At 34.7% G+C, this 24,513-nt stretch overlaps 1 protein-coding gene across 1 annotated transcript in view; it reads right to left on the bottom strand.

Annotated features, from left to right (window-relative positions):
• Positions 1-24,513, bottom strand: part of SLC4A10 (solute carrier family 4 member 10) — a 287,806-nt gene that overhangs the window by 24,803 nt on the left and 238,490 nt on the right. The window contains exons 15-19 of the mRNA XM_057318172.1: positions 17,070-17,175; positions 11,632-11,793; positions 9,909-10,022; positions 8,714-8,875; positions 324-575 (exon numbers count right to left, since the gene is read on the bottom strand). Coding sequence (XP_057174155.1) covers positions 324-575; positions 8,714-8,875; positions 9,909-10,022; positions 11,632-11,793; positions 17,070-17,175 — 796 coding nt within the window. The remainder of the gene's footprint in view (positions 1-323; positions 576-8,713; positions 8,876-9,908; positions 10,023-11,631; positions 11,794-17,069; positions 17,176-24,513) is intronic.

Below are 24,513 nucleotides of genomic sequence, written 5' to 3'. Positions count from 1 at the left end.
GTTCAGGTAGGCCTGCAGTGAATTCAGATCACAAATCAGTTAGAAATAATGAGTGACTTTTCCCCATAACTTGATAACTATTTCAAAATTACAGGAATATTTACACATTGCCAGGCTAACTTTCTTCTGTATTTAAGGTTTCCAAAACACAGCACTTAACTTCCCCCATTAAGAAGTTATATAAACATGGTAAAGAAATTCATCACTTTTGTCACATGCCATTCAGTATTTGCAAATTGATGGCTTAGATTTAAATGAAATATCTTAAGCAATAGTAAATATATTCTGCCTTCTCTTAACTTCATAAAGGCAGATTTCATTACCTTCAGAATACTGGTCATAAAGACTGATGAACCCATAAGAATAAAAATCATAAGCCCAGTAACCCTTTGCTCCCGAATGCCAAGAAACTTGGGCTGTTCTCCTGGAGCTGAACATTCTGATTCCAGTTTTAAGCTGTTGACATGAGTGATGGACAGGACAGTGGCAGCCACAAACCACGGCAGGCCCATGATGGAGCACACCCCAAGCATGACAGCCACCATCAATAGATCCAGATGGTACCCACAACCTTTCTGTTAAAAGAAAGAAAAGAGGATTCTCTTAGGAACTGAATTTAGTATAGAGACAAATGACACCACCACCATGGAACAGTAAGAATAGAAAAGAGATACTATCTTGAGTCTTAGACAACTGATTCTAAAATGCAAAATAAATTAAAGATAAAAAAGTAACAGTCTGAAAATATATAATCCACTTAAAGAAAAGTTGCAGATGTTCCTATTACAATTATGATTATAGTAACTTCAACCTACTTTAATAGGTTTAATGTATGTCTGGGTTAATATTACATTAGTTTCCATTCTATTTCTGTTGGATAATTCAAGTCATTATTAAATACAGTCACTTCTCTTAGTTTCCTTAAACGGGCAAGTTAACTCACAATTCATACATCTACTCATTCATTATTAATTCACACAAAAAAATTACTGAACACCATGTACCAGGCATCAGGTAGAAAACAGAGAAAACAGAGTTAAGGACCGTATCCACACCAGTGCTCAGATGGCCTGAGTGTGAACAGAAACCACTTCCTGACAAGACTCAAGAAGCCCTTCATATCAGATCTCCTAAAGAAAAACTCTGCTCAAACACTGTGTTTCCATTTGCCCTCTTTTGTCTCAATGGGTGGGTGTCTCAATGTCTTACTGGGAAAAATAATACCATGGAATCAAAGCTTCCTTATACACACCTATTTTTATCCTGATACAGCTCTTGCTCTCTATCTTGTTCTCATTTGTTTCAGTTTCAACACTAGAAAAATTTGCCTCTCCCTAAAATGAATTTTTGTGTTTTCTCTCTACTCCACTATCACTGACCTCCAGGTGTTGCAAACTTCAGTGCTTTCTAGGACCAGGCAGGAAACGTAATTGAGACAAAATAGGTGCAGGGGGCATGTGGAGTGGAGATGCAGGGAAGTGAGACACGGGTGAGTGGCTGAGGGCTCCGAGGAAGAAACTAAAGGGCAAACAGCCAACAGCACTTGCCTCTCCCTTCACCACCCCATCCCCCATAGGAAATTGTCAGTGGAAAGCCTCAGAGGTAGCAAATGGCTTGGCCTATTTTACATTCCAACTGTTCATGACTAACTTCATGAAAGGTCATATAATACAGTGGTTAAGGGCTTAGGTTCTGGAGATAGGTGGCCTGGGATCAAATACTGGCTCAACCAATGCCCTTGAGCAAATCATTTAACCTCTTCTGCCTCTGTTTCCCTATTTGAAAAAGGATGATGGTGATAACAGGAGTCACTTCACTGGGTTGCTGTGAGAATTACATTATTTAATTTTGAAAATTATTCAGAACAATGTCTGATACATACTAAGCACCCAGTAAATGTTAGGAACTATTATATTCTGGCAATTGAACAATACATTTTTATTTGTACTCATTTGTTTCAAGGCTTCTCAATAAAAAGATGTGTTTCTTAAGGGCAGGTAACATATCATATAATTTCTCAGTATTCCCTATAGATTTTAATGCAATCATTGGCACACAATAAGCAATCAATAAGGTACAGATGGACTTTTTTAGAGGAAAATATGCATCATTAAAACATCTTTCAGAATCAGATTTAATAAGTATAATTTAAAATAAATATAGCCATTACATTTGTTATTATGAATATGAGCAGAAATTACCAGTTTTTCTAGAGGAATAATTTTGATTTTTTTTTACAGGCAGTTTTACCAAACTGCAAGCAGTTCTTAGTTACTATGAAATCTCATATAGCCTAGAGTGTGAAGCATCCTATTTGTTGCATATTTGTCATGATACTGTTTTTTTTTTCTATTTTGTTTTGTTAATTGTTTGATTAAGAAAAACACTCTTAAAGTCGGCTGTACTTCCTTTCCTTTCTGCTTACCCCTGCAAAATTATAAAAGTGCAGGAGACAACAGTGAGGAGAAAATGGCAGATACCCACAAAAGGACATTTTCCTCCTCCGCTGTCACCAATTCACAGTGCCCTTCCTTGGGGTGGCTTAGCCGTAGCGGTGTTCCAGTTCACCAGAATGCCTAAATGCAAATTCTCTCGTCCATATGACTCTAGAGACTCTTTTTTGCAAGTAACTCGGCAAAGGTTTTTATCACTAAGAGCTGGAGAGCGGGAAGAGAAACACGCTGGTACCAGCTTAACCAAAACGGCATAGGAAGAAGCTTCACCAGGGCCACACTACGGTCTTCTGGTCCTTTTGAATGAACAGTTGGGAAGATGTGGCAGCATAGAATAGAACGCAAATTTTGGTCCCTTTAAAGGAGCGTGTCTTTACCGCTGAGAGGAGTGTTTTGTCCTAGGGACCCTGGAGTGAGAAGGATATAGAATAGCAAAGGACCTAAGTCCTCAAGCCTCTGCCTGTGAGGGAGCACGCAAGATGTGAATGGTGCCCCCTGGGCTGTTTTGCAAAGTTATGGTACTGCTAAGAGAGAATGGAAGAGGTGCTAACAGCCATGAGATAAACACCAGGGAAGGGCAGAGGACAGGGGCTCTGAGAGTCTGGCTTGTCCTTTTAGCACACCCTGGACCTTCCCAGGGTCCACACTCACTGGGACTTAATAATAGAAAGAAGGCCTTCTTCATGATAGTGATTTCCTATAGCTCTTACCTAGTGTTTTAAAAAGACAATACAAATATAAACAGTGGGCCTCTGGATTGCAGGAAGCAGACAAAATAATGGTTTCCAAGTGAATAATTTCATTTTTAAATTTAGAAAGCTAGCTTTGTACAATACAAGCCTCTAATAAAAACAAAAATACAATTTCCCCCTGATTATGGTGTACAGCAATGGGAGCATCTTAATTTAATGTGAATCAAAGGAAATAAAGCAGTTCTGGCACTTCCACTAATTAATCATCATCATCCTTCTTGCCTTTCATTAAATATCTTAAAACTTGGTCTTTGTACCCAAATTATTAGCTGATAGGCATGACAGCCAAAGGGAAGTATCCTTTTGTCAGAGAGAGAACTCTGTACCTTCTAACATATTTCTGTAGATTTTTTTCTGAAATAAAGACAGAATCAGAGCTTTTATTCTCACTTTCATCCACGAATCACAGGAAATGGACATATGGGAGGAAAAGGGAGCATAGCAACAGGTGATGCTACACCAGACCCCACTAAAACCAACATGCAGCAAGACAAGAGGCCAGCCAAGAGGACCATCTGATACCCAGATGCCACTGCTGAAAAAATTCATTTCAAAGCTTGGCAGCAATTTCCTGCATCTGTCAAGTTAACCACATAAAAGACTATAGATTGACATGAAGAACCAGGCTGACAAAGAGGGCAAAAAAGAACATATCAAATGCCATAATCATCAAGAGAATGTGGTGCCAAATGAATGTTGCAAATGCATTCATTTACTCAAGTGATCTGAGATTGTATTGCTGTTTATTAAAAATGATGTCAAAAGAAGCCTGAACTGTCTACAGAAACATGTAGAAAAGCCCACAGTTGTAGCTTAACAGAAACTTTCTTTTCTGTAAGATAATATCTTTCTTTCCACTTTTAGAGAATGTGCTTTTTTTAAAAGCAGTTATTTCTAATGCTTTTCAAAGGGAGTCAGCTAACCTATGCCTATCCCACTTTTCTAGGTAAGAAAACAAAAGATGCTAGAGTATGAATCTATACCTATATATAATATAGATGATACTTTGCTTTCTCAAATTTTTACATCTGCAGCTTCTATCACTCTTGAATGACCCAAAAGATCATGGGGTGCAGTGAATTGGAGTTTTGCTAATTTGAGCTTCTTCATTCTGAGGGAGGAGAAAGTCACTTAGTGAGTTGGGCCAACTTCTTCAGCTCAACGCAGCTTTACTGTGTCTGTAGTAACACTTTCAAAATGATAAAAACATTTTTAATGGCATGAAAAAATTTCTCTACAAGAAAACAACTGCTTTGGTAATGGAAGTAAAGAAAAGGTGAAACGGTGAAAAGGTAAGTTTGGGAGACATCAAAATGATGTATTCCAAGGTGACTTCGATATAGGATATGAACTAAGATATATGATGTGGGGTCAAACCAGGTGCTTGATACAGAAACTAGAAAACACAACTCATTGAACTATTTCAGGGCATGATCCAACCAAGGCAAAAACGGGTTTTCAAGTGATAAAAAAAAATTAGTAAAAGCTGAAAATGTGGTTAACTTGTGGTCTGGGGATATACTCAAGAAACACGTATCTTTTCCTGACAATGTGGTTCAAGTCAAAGCCAGGAGACCGTGCAAACATTTCAGTGAAGCAACAGGTGGGGAGACCAGCTCTGGAACCAACCGTTACTCTGAGTCAAGACTGTTCTGAGAAGGTGATCTTTTGTTGTTAGCAGGAAAATCAGCAGCAGCAGACCACACTATACTGAAGCTTATAGAGGACAATGGTTACAGGCAAAAAAAAAAAAAAAATAAAATAAAATAAAATAAAATAAAATAAAATTAAAAAAGTGTTCAGTGTAGATAAAATATGTCTTCACTGGAAGGAATTTGCTTTGAAAACATCTACATCTAAGGAGGAGGATAGAGTGTTCAGACTTACAGTGACCAAGAAAAGATTAATTCTTGGGGCGCCTGGGTGGCACCGTCAGTTGAGTGACCAACTCTTGGTTTTGGCTCAGGTCGTGATCTCAGGGTCGTAAGATTGAGACCCCCACCCACACCTCCTGCCACAGTTAGGCTCAGTGGGGAGTCTGCTTAAGACTTTCTCTCCCTCTCCCTCTGCCCCTCCCCGCCATGCTCACTCTCTCAAATAAATAAATAAATCTTTAAAAAAAAGATTAATTCTACTCATGGCAATATAGCATAACTTATGATTAAATCACTTGCTCTATTGTTTACTAAATCCAGCCTATTAAGGGATAAAATATAAATCTTTTGATTGCATAGTCATTTATTTGTATAGAAAAAAATTAATTACAAATCATGTAATATATTTTAGTAATACAGCCTCAAGTTTATTTCCGTGACAAAAATATTAAATGCTTTAATGCTACATTTAATTCTACAAAAGCAAGTACTTGAAAAGAGCACTTAAAGGATATTTTATGGTATTTTAACTATTCTACGTGATATGTACACAGTGTATTTGTTGATTTAGAGCTTTTGAAAGGCTGTCAATGTCAAGGGCCTACCGCAGGCTCATGAAGAACAAGGAGCAGATGTTATGTGATTTATAAGGTTGAGAGACCTGGAAAGAACAAGGACAGAGAATGAACCAAAAGGTTATATCGCTCTCAGCAAATCTTCACTTACTTCTTCATTTTGTTTCAATATGATTCCATTAACATGTAGGAAAAAAAAAAAATACTGCCTGTATTAGTTTAGCTGATAGTCTTTACAAAGAATAATTTTTCAGCAAAATCAGTGGGATTTCTGCCTAATTACAAAGGCTAAAAACAAAAACAAAAAATCTGACTTTATTTGAAGGGGAAACAATAATGATATGGCTTACTTTCTTCCTAAAATAGGAGGCTTTGAGGTCATTTTAAAACATGTCATATAAAAAACATATATACGGCCATTAAAAATGATCAGATTTACATGGTTGGCGTGGGATGACTACTATGATAACACTCTTACATGAAAAATAATACAAGGAACGTATGTAGTATGAAAACATATATTTGGCTATATTTCAAAACTTTAACAATGTAATCTCTAGGAAATAAAATGATAGTGTTTTTCACTTTTGTCTTTTGAGTTTTTATACTAATTTTTAAGGCAAAATCATATACTACTTTATGAGAAATATAGAGATGCTTTCAGTTCTAAAAAACAAGTTGGTGTCCAGGAAAATGTTTTCCTACTTCCTGAGAGTTAACAGACAAACAATATTCAACCTAAAGTACGTGCACGTGTTTAATAGATCTATTTAATCAACTATGTAACTTTCACAATCACTCGGTGGTAGAATTTGCTTTTGCAGATGACTGATATCTTAAAAGAAAATAATATTTTGAAATAATTTTTATTAAATAAGTAGGCTATTAAACTTGGAAATCTGAATTCCTTGTTTTGAGGGATGCACATCACTCAAAGTTTCCAACATTGAATGGAGTAGTCTTCGATCCAGCTCATATAGGCTATGAGAAACAATTGTTTAATTTTCAAAAATTTTTTGATGCCAATTGATATCACATTGGTAACTTGAAATGGGCCATGGTGGGGGTACTCATACCATGAAAATTAGCAAACATTATAAATCAGGGTCTCTCTCTTTTAAATGCAGAGAACTGGTTGTTAACCATCTACTAGCACACCACTTGTCTAGTTCCTAAGACTTTTTGAGATATTTTTGTAAAATTACCTTTTTTAAAAGTTTTAATTTAAATTCCAGTTAGTTAACATACAGTGTAATATTAGTTTCAGGTGTACAATATAGTGATTCAACACTTCCATACACCACCCAGTGCTCATCACGAGTGCCTTCCTCAATCCCCATCACCTATTTCACCCATCCTCCCCCCCACCTCCCCGCTGGTAACCATCAGTGTGTTCTCCACAGTTAAGGGTATGCTTCTTGGTCTGTCTCTCTCTCCCTCTCTTTTCTTTTTTTTTTTTTTTTGACAGGGAAAGAGAGAGAGAGCATAAGTTGGGAGGGGTGGCAGGCAGAGGGAGAAACAGGCCCCCTGCTGAGCAGGGAGTCCGACGTGGACTCTATCCCAGGACCCTGAGATCATGACCTACTGGAGTTGAAGGCAGACGCTTAACTAACTGAGCCAGCCAGGCGTCCCCCTCTCTCTTTTTTCCCCTTTGCTCATTTGTTTGCTTCTTAAATTCCACATAATTAAGAATCTTATTTGACAAAACCAAAAAGTGAATTGAACGAACTCCTTTTAGAAAAAGGTTTGAGCACTTGAGTTACTTTCTATAAAGAGAATGAAGAACGCTCTTTGTTTTCAGATAGATACACATTCTCCTCCAATATATACATAAAATTCCGTTTTAGTAAGATTTATTAGAGATAATTGTGCTTTCTCACGTTAATGCCATTACTATTTTCCATCAAATAGTTCAATCAGAGATTGTTTAATCCTTCTAACAAACATGACTTATAAAATTCTATAAAGCATGATTTGTGTTGCTCTGACAAGGAACGTTTCCTAGAGTTTAAAGAGTGTATGAAGATAGCTGGGAATTATCTCATGATACCAGAAAAAACAATTTGATTAACCGTGCATGTTCTGCTTTTATAAGCTTTGATTTGGATTATTTTTTTAGAAGACTTTATTTATGTATTTGTCGGAGAGAGCACAAGCAGGGGGAGCAACAGGCAGAGGGAGAAGCAGGCTCCCCACTGAGCAGGGAGCCCAAGTGGGGCTCAATTCCAGGACCCTGGGATCATGACCTGAGTCGAAGGCAGCCACTTAACCTACTGAGCCACCCAGACGTCCCTGATTTGGATTATTTTTGGCCACTCATTGATATCGTGGGTTTCATGTAACATATTCCTGTAAGTGATAGTGTTCACATTGACTATCTCAAAAATACTGCACAGCAGTGAATAACTTTGATTATTCACAATTGCAAAATGGCAGGGTCAGAATATACTAAGTAAGATATATCCATATTTATTATATTAGTTTATTAAAAAAGTCATTGAAATCGGCAATAAAACTCAACAAAGGTATCACTTACAAATGATAACATCTATGGCTGCGTTTTGTTGTCATAGACATCATGGACAGATGAATAACTAAACCAAATGAGAACTACCTGCAGCTGTAATTTGTTCCAGTAATGAATGCGATCTAATAGGCATACTTAGGGCCAAATAGAGAAGTAGAGGAATCGCACACACAAGACAGATTGGTAAAGCTGCCCTTCCCCAGAATAGACTGTTATTTCATTAACGTATGTTAAACATGGTAAAGAAAGTTACAACCTCGGCAAAGTGTATTATTTTACATCCTGGAAGTGAGGTTTCAGAGTTTAGGCTCAACCAAGTGCTATAAATTCATTTTTAAAAAATTAAAAATTAATTAATGTTAAACTCATTGTGAGACAAAGCGTCATGAATATAGACAATAAAAATTACAAACCTGAAGACATTATCTTAATATTTCACTTACAGATGACTAGAGAGTACAGGTAAAGTATAATAAACATCAATGTCAGTTAAGGCACAATGATTTACATTAAAATGGATGTTGAAATGTACCTTTAGTTTATGCTCCTTTCTGTTGATGATGACAGCTGTAATCTGTTGGTCCATAAAAATAAGAATAGTACAAAGCAGAGCTGGAATAATAGCAGCTATTACTGTCCACCATGGATTTGGACCTAAAGGTGTGACAAACCAGCCACGATCATCTCTGGTAGGCTGCAAGAAATAAAGTGATGTAGATAGTTAGTAACTGGATTAATGAATACCTAATCAAATTAAGTCTTACAGATGCTACCACAAAAGCCCTAATTATAAATTGATATGCTAAGTGAGCTATACTTAATAATAATAGTCAGATTTACAAAGCATTTATAAGGTACAAGGCACCAGTCTAAGTACTTCAAATATTTTAACTCATTTTTTTCTTTACAACACTTTAAACAAGGTGCAGATAATAAAACTGAGGCAGAGCAGGGTCCAGTAAATTGCCCGAGGTCCCAAAAGTAGTAAGCGGTGGAGACAGAATTTAAACTCTGACAGACTGGCCAAAAAATCTCTGTTCTTAATCAATACCTATAGTACATACAATAATATTAATATTTACCATTTACAGTTGGCAAATTTATTTACATTTATAAAGAGCCCATTGACAACTGTGTATAACTCAGTTTAGATGTGTGCACAGGTCATTATTGCAAATGGCAAAAAGACACTTGGTCATATCAGGAGCTCTGGGAATGGTTCTAAACATTGCTGGTACCTGAGATGAGTCCCAAAGGAATTCATTTTGACATTCTTTGAAGACCTCCCAGCCCTGTTTGACAAGTGAGAAAACTGAGGCTCAAAGAGGTTAAGTAACTGGCCCAAGGTCACATACTTCATTAGTAACATGGTCAGAATTCTATCCCAGACCTAATTTTATCTCTTTTCCACAGCCTTATCCACTGGGCAATTTTGCGTCAAGATAATGCATTTTCCTTTAGTTTCAAAATATTTTCTTATCTTTCAGGAGTGTTGTATGTGGATATTCCTGCTGGAATAATTGACAGGAGATTTTTTCAAGTGGCCTCTAGATTCCATTTCTGTTTTTTTCTTTGTAATATTAGACCAAAATTTTAGCCATGTTGTGGGCATTTTATTGAATACTCTATTAGTCTATATTCCTTATATTTTCATGAAAACCTCATCCTCTAAATAAGATTAGACCTAGAGATGGAGAAATAGATTATAAATGCCATGATAACTTCACCTTGAAAACACTTGGTACTTGTAGTTTTGGAGATGGGATCCCAATGGCATAGTCAATTAAAACCATACAGAGAATTGTAAGAAAGACAGCAAAGTCACTCACTATGGATCGAACCTAAAAATAATGAAAATGCTTGTCACTTGAAGAACTATAAATAGTAAGGAGTACTCAAGAACATAATCCAGAATCACAATTTATAATCACTTAATGACATAATATCATAGTATTATATTTTATGCTTACTATAATATTACCACTAGCTCTGTCAGAACTTGAATATATATTTATGTATTCTGTTGCTAAGATGGATACGCACTCAGCCTTTCTAGAATGAGGCATTATGTAGTAGCTAAAATGGCAACTGCACTGTTTTCAGTATTTAACGTAAATTTATTATGAGCTCAAGTGTGTGAATATTTACAACACAGAATAAGACTGCATGGCCAGAATCTGGCTGAATTTTAGGATTTTTTCTCCCACAGGTAACATTTTAATATGATAAACCGAAAGCACAATAAAATAATCTATTTATATTGAAGAAGCATAATACTTTGGCTAGTTTATCTGGATGTTAAGTATGTGTACAACAGAGTGGGAAAATTTAAAAGTTATTCTGTGGTAAGCGAGATATTTTTTCCTTTTTAAAAAATTTTCATTCCAGTCTAGGTAACATATAGTGTTATATTAGTTTCAGGTGTACAACATAGTGACTCAACAATTCCGTATATTACTCAGCGCTCATCAAGAAGGTATGCCAATTTTTAAAGCCATGTTTCGTTTTTAAAGCCATCTTCAAGAAAAAAATCCTTATTACAATCATCGACTAGGTATGGCTTCATTTAGGATGACTTTATGACTCATACACCCACACAAAATGCAGGAGATTATTGTTCCAACTTACTAAAAAAAACCTGTATCAATCAAATTGAGCTTTGGGGGGAAAGGAATTAATCTTCCACCTTAGGGAAGGAAGAGGTGACAAAAACAGAAGTTTTCTCTGGATGAAACAGATCTCAAAACATTTTCTTAAAGCAGAATTTTGATCATAATCTTTAGCTCATCCCTAAAAAGCTTGTTTTCTTGTTTCTTTTCTTTTTTTTCTTTTTTTTTTTCTTTTTGGCTGAGTCAGACATTATAGGTGTTACTTTGCAGTGTTAAATATTGAACTAAGCTGTTTCTCTGTTTACTTTCCTCTCCAAATATGCAGATGCAAACGTAGTGGGTTAGGGGGAGGGACTGACACTTTAAAAACGAAAAAGAGAATAGTGTTCCAATGAGTCTTGCAGGGGCTTTCCCAATTAGAGACTGTAACAGTGGCTCCTATGAGGTACCTGTCAGGCTGGAATAGTTCCCACTGTTCCCTGGGCAAGAGAGTGACAATCAGTAATGCAGTGTGTGCTTTTGATTTCCAAAAGCCGTAAGTGGGAGAGTGGGAGCTTATCTTTGGGATCTGAAGTTAGCGTAAAAGCCTAGAGGGCATGTGCTGTCCTACCACCTGTATCACCAAATGCTTTTCTCTTCACCTCTCCCCCTGCACCTCTCTCCTAACCTGGCAGCTCCCACACACACACACACACACACACACACACACACACACACAAAGCCTTTTCGTGGCTCCTTGTATGGCAGCAATTGCTATTTCTTTTATCTTAAAACACATCTGACTCTGTAACATGCTTTATGTTGGTTTATGTTTGGATCAGGAAAATTCTAGTCGAAGTACCTTCGTTGGAAAATAGCGGCTCGTCTTGAACTGCTTCAGGGTGGCTGACAGAGTAACTGTGGAAAAGAACAGGATCACTGACCAAAACAGAACATCTGGTACATATGGGTGATCGTGGCCACAAGCTCGTCCAACATACTCTCCATGCAATGATTTGCATTCCTGCCAGAGAAGTAAAACAAATGGAGCTAGTTAAGAAAGAAAAGGACACACTTCTTTCAGAAAACTAACATCTGAAGATCAACTGTAGTTGAGATGTTGAAGCTCTTCATTTATGGCTCTCAGTGATTTAACAGACATCAGAGTAAGCTTTATGAATTTTATATAGATAGGTAGTAAGCAATATTGGAGATTTATATTATGTTAAAATTGAACATGAACCACTTTTAAAATTTTTGCTTTTTTCAAATTAAATTTAAATCTGTAAAACTAATTGATCTACCAATCAATGTTATTTAACCTCATATCTGCCAAGTTCCTAACACTAAATTTATGGAAAATATGATATACGTGAAAGTGAGTGGTTACTAGGGTCAACACGACACCAAACCATTTAAATATATCATCTTAATTAATTTCCACATCAACCCTATGAAATAGGGAGATATCATTATTTCTATTTCATGTCCGAGGAAACAGATACGGGGAAGTAAAGTAATTTGCTATGGCCTCACTGCTGCTGAGCAGCTGCTGTGCTTTGGTACAAACATAGTGCCTATGGTGGGAATATTATTGCACATTAAAGAAGAACAGTGATTTTGTAAAATTATCTAGTCCAAAAGCTACCAAGAAAGGTGAGAAAGGCAAAGAGAAAACCATGATACATTTCTTCTAGAATGTAAAATTGGGAGTCAAAGAGGTGGCTCAAATTTAGATTATAGAACAAAAAAGAGAAAGTTAGTACATGAGCAAGGCAAAGCTCATATTTACTGTGACTTCTCGTTTTTTGTTTTTTCCTGGTATATATTTTTATAAGCCCCTGAAGGATCATTCTAATTACTACCTTAGCCATGAGGTGGCAGCAAAGGCAAAAAAATTTCTTTTCTCCAAGAAAAACTGAGCATTTAAACATTAATATTTTGAAATGAAATAAAAAATTCTCTTTAAAACTCATTTTGGTTTCTTTTATTTTATACTAAAGATTAGATTACGGAAGTATTACTTTTTTTTCAAAACAGAAAATCATGATTTAAGTGATCCAGTGACCTCATTAGTAGTACTTGAGATATTCTGGACCTAAACAGAAATTGAATTTATTGAGGATCCTTCCGTACCTTCAGAAGATTTTAGAGTAGATCACAGATAGCCCACATTTTTATCTAAAAACAAACCAACACCCAGTGAAATCTTTTTGGGGCAGCTACCCCTAAGGCTAGGATTCTTGAAAAATACTGTTAGCTTACCTCACAATTATCTAAAAGAACTGTCCCCTTTTCTAATCTAGCCCCAAATACCTTCCTTGCTAGCTAAAGTTGAGTTCCAGTTATTTATATTAAGCTAAGATAGAGCACAATAACTTGGTTAATTAAAAGACCAAAGAAACCACACCCTCCCAGCCATAAATATGGTTTTAATTTTCCTTCTCTCAAAACTCTTAAAAAATAGTGTCAGGAGTGAATCCTTGCATTTTTAGTCTTTTCTCTTGCCCTTGTCCAGAGACACTGGTAGAGCAATCATTAAGCAAAGTAATGGTTAAGCAGAATGGCAAAACACAAAGAGGAGCTGGAAGTTTCCCTGCAAACACACTATCTGTAGATTTGTGGCCATCTTCAGTCTTTCATGCAGGTATAAAAGTCTTCTCAATATTCCTTAGACTTGGCTGGGTCTCGTTCTCAGTTCTTAAGAACATAGATGCCACTTAAAGGATCATTTAACAGACATATAATCTATAATAAATTGCCAGTAGCTTGCCTTGTTACTTCAATTCAAAACAAATTGGAAAAGGGTGTTGTTTTTTTTCTTCCTTTGTGGGGGGCAGTATGCTATTTAAAAAGAAAAATTTTGACCTACAAAAGTCTACAATTATTTTCTGGTTTATACTCCTAACACATACACACGTGCACGTGCACGCACACACACACACACACACACACACACACACACACGAACCAGTCCTGAGATTTAGGAGCGAAAACAAAATCTAAATCCTGCGGGCTTTTTTTTTTTTAAATCTAACATATGGTTTCACTTACAAAAATTTAAAAAATGATTGTTGACCAACTCATTTCTACTAATTATTCTTCAAACATATTCTAAGTTTCAATTTTATAAGTTCACAAAAATTTAGTTTGATAAGAAATAAAATATATTTATTTCATTAGTAAGACTAAGAAATTAAAGTTGGCATCAGTATCTTCCCCCCTTAGATATGTACAAGCTAAATATGTAATTTTGAGACAATTGCTAGTTAACTGCATGTGAATATTTTAAACCGTGCCTAAGAATTCCTTGTAATGACTGATTTTGAGATACTGTTAAATATGTTTATTTATTTACATAAACCTATATTTATATAAAAGAAACTTATATATTTTAGCTTGCCATAAAAGACCTGAATTAAGTATTACTCACAATAGCCAAAATATGAAAATAACCTATATGTCTGTAGATGGATGAATGGATTAAGAAAATGTGGTATAAATATACAGTGGAATATCAGTTACCCTTAAAAAAGAAGGAAATCCTGTCATTTGCAAAAAACATGAATGAGCTTGAAGGACATTATGCTAAGCGAGATAAGGCAGACATGGAAAGGCAAATATTTCATGATTTTACTTATATATGGAATCTAAAAATTCAACCTTGTAGAAGCAAAGAGTAGAGTGATGTTTACCAAGGGCTGGTGGGGATGAAGAAGGGAAAAATAGGCAAATATTCATCAAAGGGCCCAAAGCTTCAGTTATGTGGAATGAATAAATTCTGGACATCTATTAATATATAACGTGATGACTATGAATAATAATACTGTGTTATATGGTTGAAATTTGATAGGACAGTAGATCTTAATAGTTCTCACCAAAAAAAAAAAAAAAGAGAGAGAGAGAGAGAGAGTGAAGAAGAAAGGGGGAAAAAAGGAAAAGGTAACCATGTGAGATGATGGGTATGTGAACTAGCTTAATTGCGGTAATCATTTCACAATGTATACATACATCAAAACATCATGCTATACATCTCAAATACATACAAGTTTTATTTGTCAAACATACCTCAATAGAGCTGGAAAACAAAATGAACCAAAACAAAACACTTGCATTAAGTAGTAAATTTGTGATATGAAACTATTTTTCAAAACAATCATTAAATGTTTACTGAATACTTACTATGCATATAGCAGTGTAGGAGAATCAAAGAAAACTGAAATTCTTTGCCCTTGCTGAGTTAGCAAGGTATAAATTATAATTCATGAGATATGTAACAATGCAATAAAAACTTTTCAAATGAATAATATGTAAATGATCTATCACCATTTTTATAAAACCAGTTATAATAGCCATTAGCACAGTGGTTTATTAATAAAATGCTGATGATCACGCTGGGGAAAAAACCCAGCATAACTATTAAGACAAAAATTTAATGGTCCTCATTGACTTAAAAATTACAAGATTACAAGATTTTTTCATTATGAAGCATTCCCTTTGGTGATAGAGGCTATTTCTGGTCAAGATTAGCAATTATCCATTGAAAAACTGCTTTTAACTAATGAAAAATAATATGAAAATTTCTGCCAGAGTGTTAACACCTACTGCAGAACTTAAACACACACACACACACACACACACACACAGTGCAAGATTTGCTTTGATTGCAAAATATTTTTTACTGTACTCTGCTTGACCCTAAAACTTTTAACATCTAAAATTAATTCATGACTAGCCAGATCAATCGTGCTGTGAGTCTCTCAGAAGTTTATTATTCAGGATTTGCCATCACATAGAATGAATACTATGATTTAACAGTAAATTGGTAAGAGAATATATAACACATAGAATAAATTATCATGTTAAATAATCTAAAAATGGGATTATTGGGTTTCTGCACTGAAGGGGACATTGAGATGAGCCCACAAGCAAGGGGCTCTTTAGACACATTATCTTTACAGTTTATACAAAGGGAATATAAGCGAAAGATACACTGCAGAATAGATTAACCATGGTCCCATGCCTAAATTCTGAATAACCGTAGCATTCTTTCTTGCTCAACATTTCTTTTATTGGTCCATTTAAATGGCTCTCTGAAAGGAAACAGCCTGTTACTGTTATTTTTCTAGGGACAAAGAGATGGAACAGAATAAATGTTAATTATAACAGAAGAAAACAAGAGTAAGTGAAAGCTTATTCTAGAGAAAATGATTAGGATAAGAAAAAAGCTCATAAAATATAGGTCAAGATAGAATTTTAAACCAAGGGCAAGTGATTTGATTTTGATTCTGAAAGAAAACATTTAATGGGGAAAATTGAGAAAATAGGCAATAGGTCAAATGCTCTTATAAGAATCATACTTAGAGTTTTGTGATACTTGTACAACAGAAAAAAATTTCTATGTTGCACTAACTGGCTCACTTGCTAAAATAATATGTGTTTCATAAAATGAACTAGAATTCATTTAGTGTTATGCTGATGGTTATAATGGGATTCGAGCTTATACAGGTAAGTAAAGTGGAAGGAACTTTGGGATGTAATGTTCATAACTAGAATAATTCAGATTCTAATACTCATCAAAATCAGAACACTCAATTTCTCCAATTATGAGATTAGATTGAACAGAAGGATGCAAATATAGATGAAAAAAGAGGTGCACAAACATTATAAGAGATTAGGAATAACTGAGAAATGCAGCTATGAGGAGGGAGAAAAAAGAAATCACAAAATAGAGGAAGCCAAAAGTTTTTAAAAGGTACAGGATTTAACCCAGATAGGTGAAAATCTTTGTCATTTCTTTTCTTGAGTGGGAGATAAAAAGAAAATCTAAGTAAGAAAACCCTTCCTGAGGAAGGTGCCAGAATTTTGTTAATAATGACTTTTGTTCTTCCTAAAGACTTCAATATTTACACTGAAATATTAACAAACATCTCCTCTCCCTCAGCATATTCCCAACAGCTGGAGCAGTATTACAGAGTGAAGTAAAAGCGTTCTGGGTTCTTTACACAGAAGGCCGACTTAGTTCTGCCATATGGTTTCATTTAGGTCAACACCACTCTTATTTAATGTGCCTTCAGTTAATCTTGTCATATTATGATTGCTTTTAGAGTAACTCAGGCCTACTAACTATTAGTAAGACTTAATAATTAAAGAAAACCCCTGTTTACTAATGAAAACCTAAAAATGAAATTAAAATTAAGATAAAACTATTACTTTATAATAATTAACCATTCAAAATATTATTGCCTTAGTGGCAATAATTCATTCAAAATGTGAAAAAAGCCTGTATGTTTCACTTACCGAAACAGTTAGGTTCTCCCAAATTATGTCAGAGGCAGAAATATTGGACTCCCTCCATTCCTTCAATGTATCATTGCTGGGATTATGTGGTTCTACACAGTTACACCTGTAAAGGCAAAATAGCATCTTTTGTGAACTAAGTATCTTTTTTGTTACTGTACTCAAAACAAATGTGTGATGGGTTCTTCTTCCCCAGTCATAACTTTTCTCTATCTGAGAGAAAAGGAGTTAGGTCATTCTAAACTCCAAGATATAGTATTTCCAGAAAGCAGGGTAGATATATTTTCAGGACATTAGACTACTCTATAGTATTTTCTCTAATGAAAGAGGTCTTTCCCTTTTTGTCCCAGTGAGAGGAAATTCTTAAAAGTGTGGGTAGAGCACAAGGGTTTTGGGGCCTTTGAAACCAGGATGCCTTCTAGCCTTTACCATAACACTTTGCCCCTAAATTATAAGTTAAATGGAAAAAATTATAAACATCCAAATCTATTATAATTTACTTATTTTTATTAATATTATACAACCATATCAATTAAAATTGTAGTTACTTAATCTGTATTTTAAGGTCATTTATAATTTTGCAAATTAGGTTGAAGAACCCTAGGTATCTTAGGATATACTATTCTATACTATACTAGGATATATATCTTAGGATATACTATTCTTTGTGATGAATGACAGTGTTATTAAAAAATAAATAAATAAATACACAAAAGCTTTTTGAGTACCTCCACATAGAAGGTAACGTAAGCTGGACGGGCATAAGAGCAAAGAGAAAATGCAAGAGTTGGGCATAGTGCTATTATTATGTAACAGAAAGCAGTTTTTGCCCTCATGGTTCTTATTTATAAATAAAACAGAAGATGACACAAGCAAGGATTTCCAACAGATTAATGCTCTTAGATGTTAACTTCAATTTACAAATGGTTTGTTTCCAAAAATTCATTCATAAACCCACTGTTTGTCCTTCAGAAAGCATTTTCTTATAGAAGCATTTTATAAAAATGGTGGTTAGCCTCCCAGATTAACCCATATATACTGCATAACTTAAAAGTTAGTTGGACTGCTGTTTTAGTGGTATTAATCAAACTGTAGACTCTAACTACCATTACTAACATTATTTCTATAGAAAAATATCATACAGTTTCTACGGGGTAAATCCCTCTGCCTAAGCAATAGTCTCTCATCAGGAATTTGGTCTGCTCTTTTTTGCACCATTCATTCATGCTTCAAAGGATACTGAATGTCTATTATTGCAAGAATCTCTACTTGACTTGGGGAATACAAACAAACATGCTTCCTTCTCTTACTAAGGAAGGTCAGAAGAGTCTGTAGCTGGGCTCACTTGGAACTGGGCCTCTAAGAGGGTAAAGGGTTCCAGTGAGAAAGCTGGTGACAAGGGTTTTAAGAGATAGGATATGGAAGCATTAGCTACTATGGGCAGCTATAGTGACCTCCATGGTACCAGAGAGAAGCTACAGAAAAAGGGAATCAAAGGAACCTGAGATGCAGTAATAGACATACATTAATGCAATTTATTTAAAACTATAGGTTCCTAAGTCCCAGATTGGCTGTACATAAAGCTCTGTTCTTTACTGGTTGCACAACCATGGGAAGATCATTCAAGCACTCTAAATCTTTGTTTCCAACTCCAGTAAAGGACTGCCCTGTAGAATCCCAAAGAGTGTCTGGACTAAGACAAGGGCTCATACTAAACAAAGAAGTACAGTAAGAGATGAAACTGAAAATGTGGAAGATAATTGAGAGTCTGACTATGTACACTTGATTCCAGAAATCCTCCTTCTACTACTACATGTAATACATCCCTTCTCCAGAAAAGTTATAATTCCCCCAACAGAAAGAAAGTTAGAGTCCCCCAGAATCTCTAGTCAGGCTGATTAGCAAGGTCTTCTGCTGTAGAAAGCCAGTTCATAAAGACTAGGAAATGTGGCCGTTATTTCAAATGTGCCAATTCCACCTCAAAGTAATGAGACACATGAAGAAACAGGGAAACATGCCCTAAACAAAAGAACAAAATAGAAACAGAAATTTTGGAGCTGAAAAATATAATATAAAAAATATAATAACTAGACTGAAAAATTCTCTAGAGCAGTTCAACATTAGGCTCATTCAAGAAGAAGAAAGAATCAGTGGACTCAGAGACAAGTCATTTGAAATTTTCCAGTCAGAAAAACAGAAAGATAGAAGAATGAGAAAGAATGAAGAAAGCCTACAAAATGTGCTAAATACCATTAAACAGACCAATATATACATTATGGAAGTCCCAAAAGAAAAAGAAAGAGAATAAGGAACAAAAAACTCAAAGAAAGGGGAAGGAAACTGACATCCAGATTTAAGAAGCTGATAGAACTCTAACCATAGTGAATTCAAAGAAATCCACACTGAGACACATTATAAGCAAACTGTCAAAAGTCAAAGACAGAGAAAATTCGGAAAGCAGCAAGGGAAAAACAATTCACCATGTGTAAGAGAACCTCCAAAAGACTTTCAGTGGATTTTTCAGCAAGAACTTTGTAGGCCAGAAGGGAGTAGGATAATATATTCAAAGTGCTGAAAGAGAAAACTACTAACCAAAAATGCTATGTCTGGCAAAACTGTTATTCAAAAATAAAGGAGAAATAAAACCTTTCCAGATCTGAGGGAAAAAAAGGAAAGAAAGTAAAGAAAGAAAAAAGAAAAGAAAAGAAAAGAAAAGAAAAGAAAAGAAAAGAAAAAACAGCTGAGGGAGTTCATCACCACTAGACCTGCTCTGCAAGAAATGCTAAAGGAAATTCTTGAAGTTGAAACAAACAGACCCTGAACAGCAACACAAAAGCACATGAAAGTATAAAGCTTGCTAGTAAAGGTAAACATACAGACAAAAAAATCACTTTTAATTCTGGTATAAAATTCTGGAATAAAATAATTTTAAAAATTACTATAAGATATGTTAATGGATACACGATATAAAAATGTGATTTGTGCCATCAATAATATAAAGTGTGTAAAGGGGAGAAAGTAAAAGCAAAAAGTATTTATATGCAACTGAATTTAAGTTGTTATCAGTTTATTAATATTGTTATAATTATAAGATGCTTTATGTAAGCCCCACGGTACCACAAAGAAAATACCTGTAGAACAAACACAAAAGGAAATTGTGAAGGAATCAATGCCACTACAAAGAACCCCCCCAAAAAAACAAAGAAAGACAGAAAAAAGAGGATTAGAGGGACAAAAACACTGTAAGACAGAAAGCAAATAACAAAATGGAATGTAAATCCTTCCAACTACTTGAATGCAAATGGATTCAACTCCCCAGTCAAAAGGCATAGAGTGAATGAATGGATAAAAAACAAGATCCACTATATGTGTCTAGAAGAAACTTTCCATTTAAGAATACACATAGGGTGAAAGTTAAAGAATAAAAAAAGATATTCAATGCAATGGTAACCTAAAGAAAGCAGTGAGGGGGACATAACTATAAAAGATAAAATAGACTTTAAGTCAAATATTGTAAAAAGAGACAAAGAAGGACATTATATATTGATAAAAGAGTCAATTCACCAAAAAGATATAATAATTAAAAGCATATATGCTCCTAACAGCAGAGCACCGATATATAGAAAGGAAATACAATGGAATTAAAGGAAAAGATAAACAGTAACAAATAATATTAGGAGATTTCAATACTTCATTTTATTTATTTTATAATTATGTTTAAATTTTTTAATTAAAATTTTAATTTTAATTCCAGTATAGATAACATACAGTGTTATATTAGTTTCAGGTGTACAATATAGTGGCTCAACAATTCTATACATTATTCAGTGTTCCTCATGATAAGTGTAATCTTTAATCCCCATCACCTGTTTTACCCTTCCCCCTACCCAACTCCCCTATGATAACCATCAGTGTATTCTCTATAGTTAAGAGCCTGTTTCTTGGTTTGTCTCTCTCTCTTTTTCCCCCCTTTGCTCATTTGTTTTATTTCTTAAATTCTCAATATCTCACTTTAAATAATGGATCACATCCAGACAGAAGAGAAATAAGGAAACAGAAGACTTGAACAACACTATAGACCAAATGAACCTAAAAGCATATACAGAACATTTCAGCCAACAGTAGCAGAATACAGTTTTCTCAAGCACATAAAGGACATTCTCCAGAATAGATCACATGTAAGGTCACAAAACTAGTCCTAACATTTTAAAAAGAATGAAGTAATATTAAATAAGTTTTCCAACCACAGTGTAATGAAACCAGAAAACAGTAAGAGAAGGAAAACTGGAAATTTCACATACATGGAAATGAAACAACACACTCTGGAACAACCAGTGAGTCAAAGAAGATACCAAAAGAAAAATTAGAAAATATCTTGAGACAAATGAAAATGAAAACATAACATAATAAAATTTATGTGGTGCAGAAAAGCAATACTAAGAGGGAAGTCGATAGCAATAAGTGCCTACATTAAAAATGAGGAAAAGTTGCAAAACATCAACCTAACTTTAAACTACAAGGAACTAGAGAAGGAAGAACAAACTAGGCCTGAAGTTGGCAGAAGAAAGGAAATAATAAAAATGAGAGCAGAAATAAATGAAAGGGACTAGAAAAACAATAGAAAAGATCAATGGAATGGAGTTTGTGTTTTGAAAAGATCAATAAAATTGACAAACTTTTAGCTAGACTAAGAAAAAAAACAGAAGACTCAAAATTGGAGATGAAGGAGGAGGCATTATAACACATGCCACTGAAATTAAGAGTTATTAAGAAATTACTATGAGCAATTATATGCCGATAAATTGGATAACCTAGAAGAAATGGGCACATTCCTAGAAACAGGCAATCTACCAAAACTGAAACATAAAGAAATAGAAATTCTGAAAAGACCTGTAACTAGTAAAGAGAATGAATCAGTAATAAAAAATCTCCCCAAAAGGAAAACCCCATGACTAGATGGCTTCACTGGTGAATTCTACCAAACATTTAGAGAAGAATTAATGTCAATCCTTTTCAAACTGTTTCACAAAGCTGATGAGGAAGGAGCACTTCCAAATTCATTTTATGAGGCCAGCATTACCCTCATAACATTGCCAGAAAAATATAAGGAAAGAAAACTGCAAGCTCATATCTCTGATGTATATTTATGCAGAAATCCCCACTAAAATACTAGCAAACCAATTTCAACAGTGCATTAAAGGACTCATACATCAACACCAAGTGAACTTTATCCCTGGAATGCAAGAGTGGTTCAACATACAGATATTAATCAGTGTCATATACCAAAGTAATAGAACAAAATATAAAAATCACATGATTATCTTATTAGATGCATAAAAAACATCTGACAAACTCAACACCCTTTTATAATAAAAACACTCATCAAATAAGGAATAGAATGAAATCATCTCAATGTAATAAAAGTCATATATGACAAGCTCACAGCTAACATCCTAATCAATAAGGAAAAAAAAAAAAGCTTTTCCTCGAAGGTCAATAAAAAGAAAAGGATGCCCACTCCTGCCATTTTAATTAAACATAGTATTGGAAGTCCTAGCTAGAGCAATTAGAGAAGAAAAAGAAATAAAAATCATCCAAATTGGAAAAGAAGAAGTAAAATTATCTCTGTTTGCAGATGACATAATCTTATATGTAGAAAACTCTAAAGATTCTACACATAAAAAAACTGTTAGAAGTAATAAATGAATTAAGCAAATTGTAGGATAAAAAATCAACATACAAAACTCAGTTGAGTTTCTGTAAACTAGCAATGAATAATCCAAAAAGAAAATTAAGAAAACAATTGTACTTACAATAGCATCAAAAGGATAAAATACCTAGGAATAAATGTAACTAAAGACATGAAAGAACTGCACATTTAAACTACAAAACATTGCTGAAAGAAGTTAAGGACAGGAATGAAAAGCTACACATGTGCTCATGGATTGGAAGACTCAATGCTGTTCAAATGTCCATATTACCTGAAGCGTCCTACAAATTTAATGCAATCCTTATCAGAATCCCAACGGCATTTTTTACAGAAATAGGAAAATATAATCCTAAAATTGATATGGATCCACAAAGAATTCTGAATAGTCAAAACAATCTTGAGAAAAAAGAATAAAGTTGGAAGGTTCACACTTCCTGATTTCAAAACATATTACAAAGCTAGACTAATCAAACAGAATGGTAAGGCGTAAAGATGTATATAGACCAATAAAACTGAATAGAGAGCCCAGAAATAAGCCCTCACTAATGCAGTCAAAAGATCTTCAGCAGGATGGCAAGACTAAAAATGGGAAAAAGATAGTCTCTTTAAAAATGGTGCTGGGAAAACTGGATATCCAAATACAAAAGAATGAAATTGGACCTTTATTTTACAATGTATACAAAAACCAATTCAAAATGTATAAAGACTTAAAAATAAGACCTGAAACTATAAGATTCCTAGAAGAAAACAGGGCAACAGCTTTATGACTTTGGGTTTAGCAACGATTTCTTGAACATAACACCAAAATCACAGGCAACAAAACCAAAAATAGGCAGTAGAACTGTATCAAACTGAAGAGCTCCTACGTATCAGAGGAAACAATCAACAGAATGAACAGGCAAACTAAGGAATGGGAGAAAATGTCTGCAAACTATATTTGATACAGTGTTAATCTCCAAAATATATAAGGAGTTCCTACTACTCAATAGCAATAAAACAAATAACTTGATTAAAAAATGGGCAGGGGCACTTGGGCAGCTTGGTTGGTTAAGTGTCTGACTCTTGATCTCAGCCTAGGTCTTGATCTCAGTGTGGTGAGCTCAAGCCCCATTTGGAGCCTACTTAAAAAAAAAAAAAAAAAAAAAAAAAAAAAAAAAAAAGGCAAAGGACTTGAATAGACCTTTTTCCAAAGAAGACCCTACAAATGGTCAACAGCTTTATAAAAAGAATACTCAACATCATTAATCATTAGGGAAATGCAAATCAAAACTACAATGAGGTATCACCTCACACCTGTTAGGATGACCATTATTAACAAAACAAACAAAACATTAGAAAAGAACAAGTGTTGGTGAGGATGTGGAGAAATTGGAACCCTTGTGCCAAGGTTGTTGTTAGGAATGTAAAATGGCATGGCCACTATAGAAAATACTATGCAGGTTCCTCAAAAAATTAAAAATAAAACTACCATTTAATCCAGCAACCCCAGTTCTGGGTATTTATCCAAAAGAATTGAGGCCAGGATCATGAAGACATATTTGCATTTCCATGTTCATTGCGGCATTGTTCACAATAGCCAAGAAGTGGAAACAATCTAAATGTCCATCTACAGATGGATAAAGAAAATGTGGTATATACATACAATGAAATATTATTCAGCCATTGAAAAAAGAAGGAAATCCTATCATATGCTACCGGATGGATAAACATTGAGGAAATTACGCTAAGTGAAAT

Source organism: Ursus arctos, unplaced genomic scaffold (assembly GCF_023065955.2).
Source record: "Ursus arctos isolate Adak ecotype North America unplaced genomic scaffold, UrsArc2.0 scaffold_1, whole genome shotgun sequence".
NCBI classification, from domain to species: domain Eukaryota; kingdom Metazoa; phylum Chordata; class Mammalia; order Carnivora; family Ursidae; genus Ursus; species Ursus arctos.
Note: the sequence above shows the minus strand (reverse complement) of the source record. Positions and strands in the feature narration are given on the sequence as shown.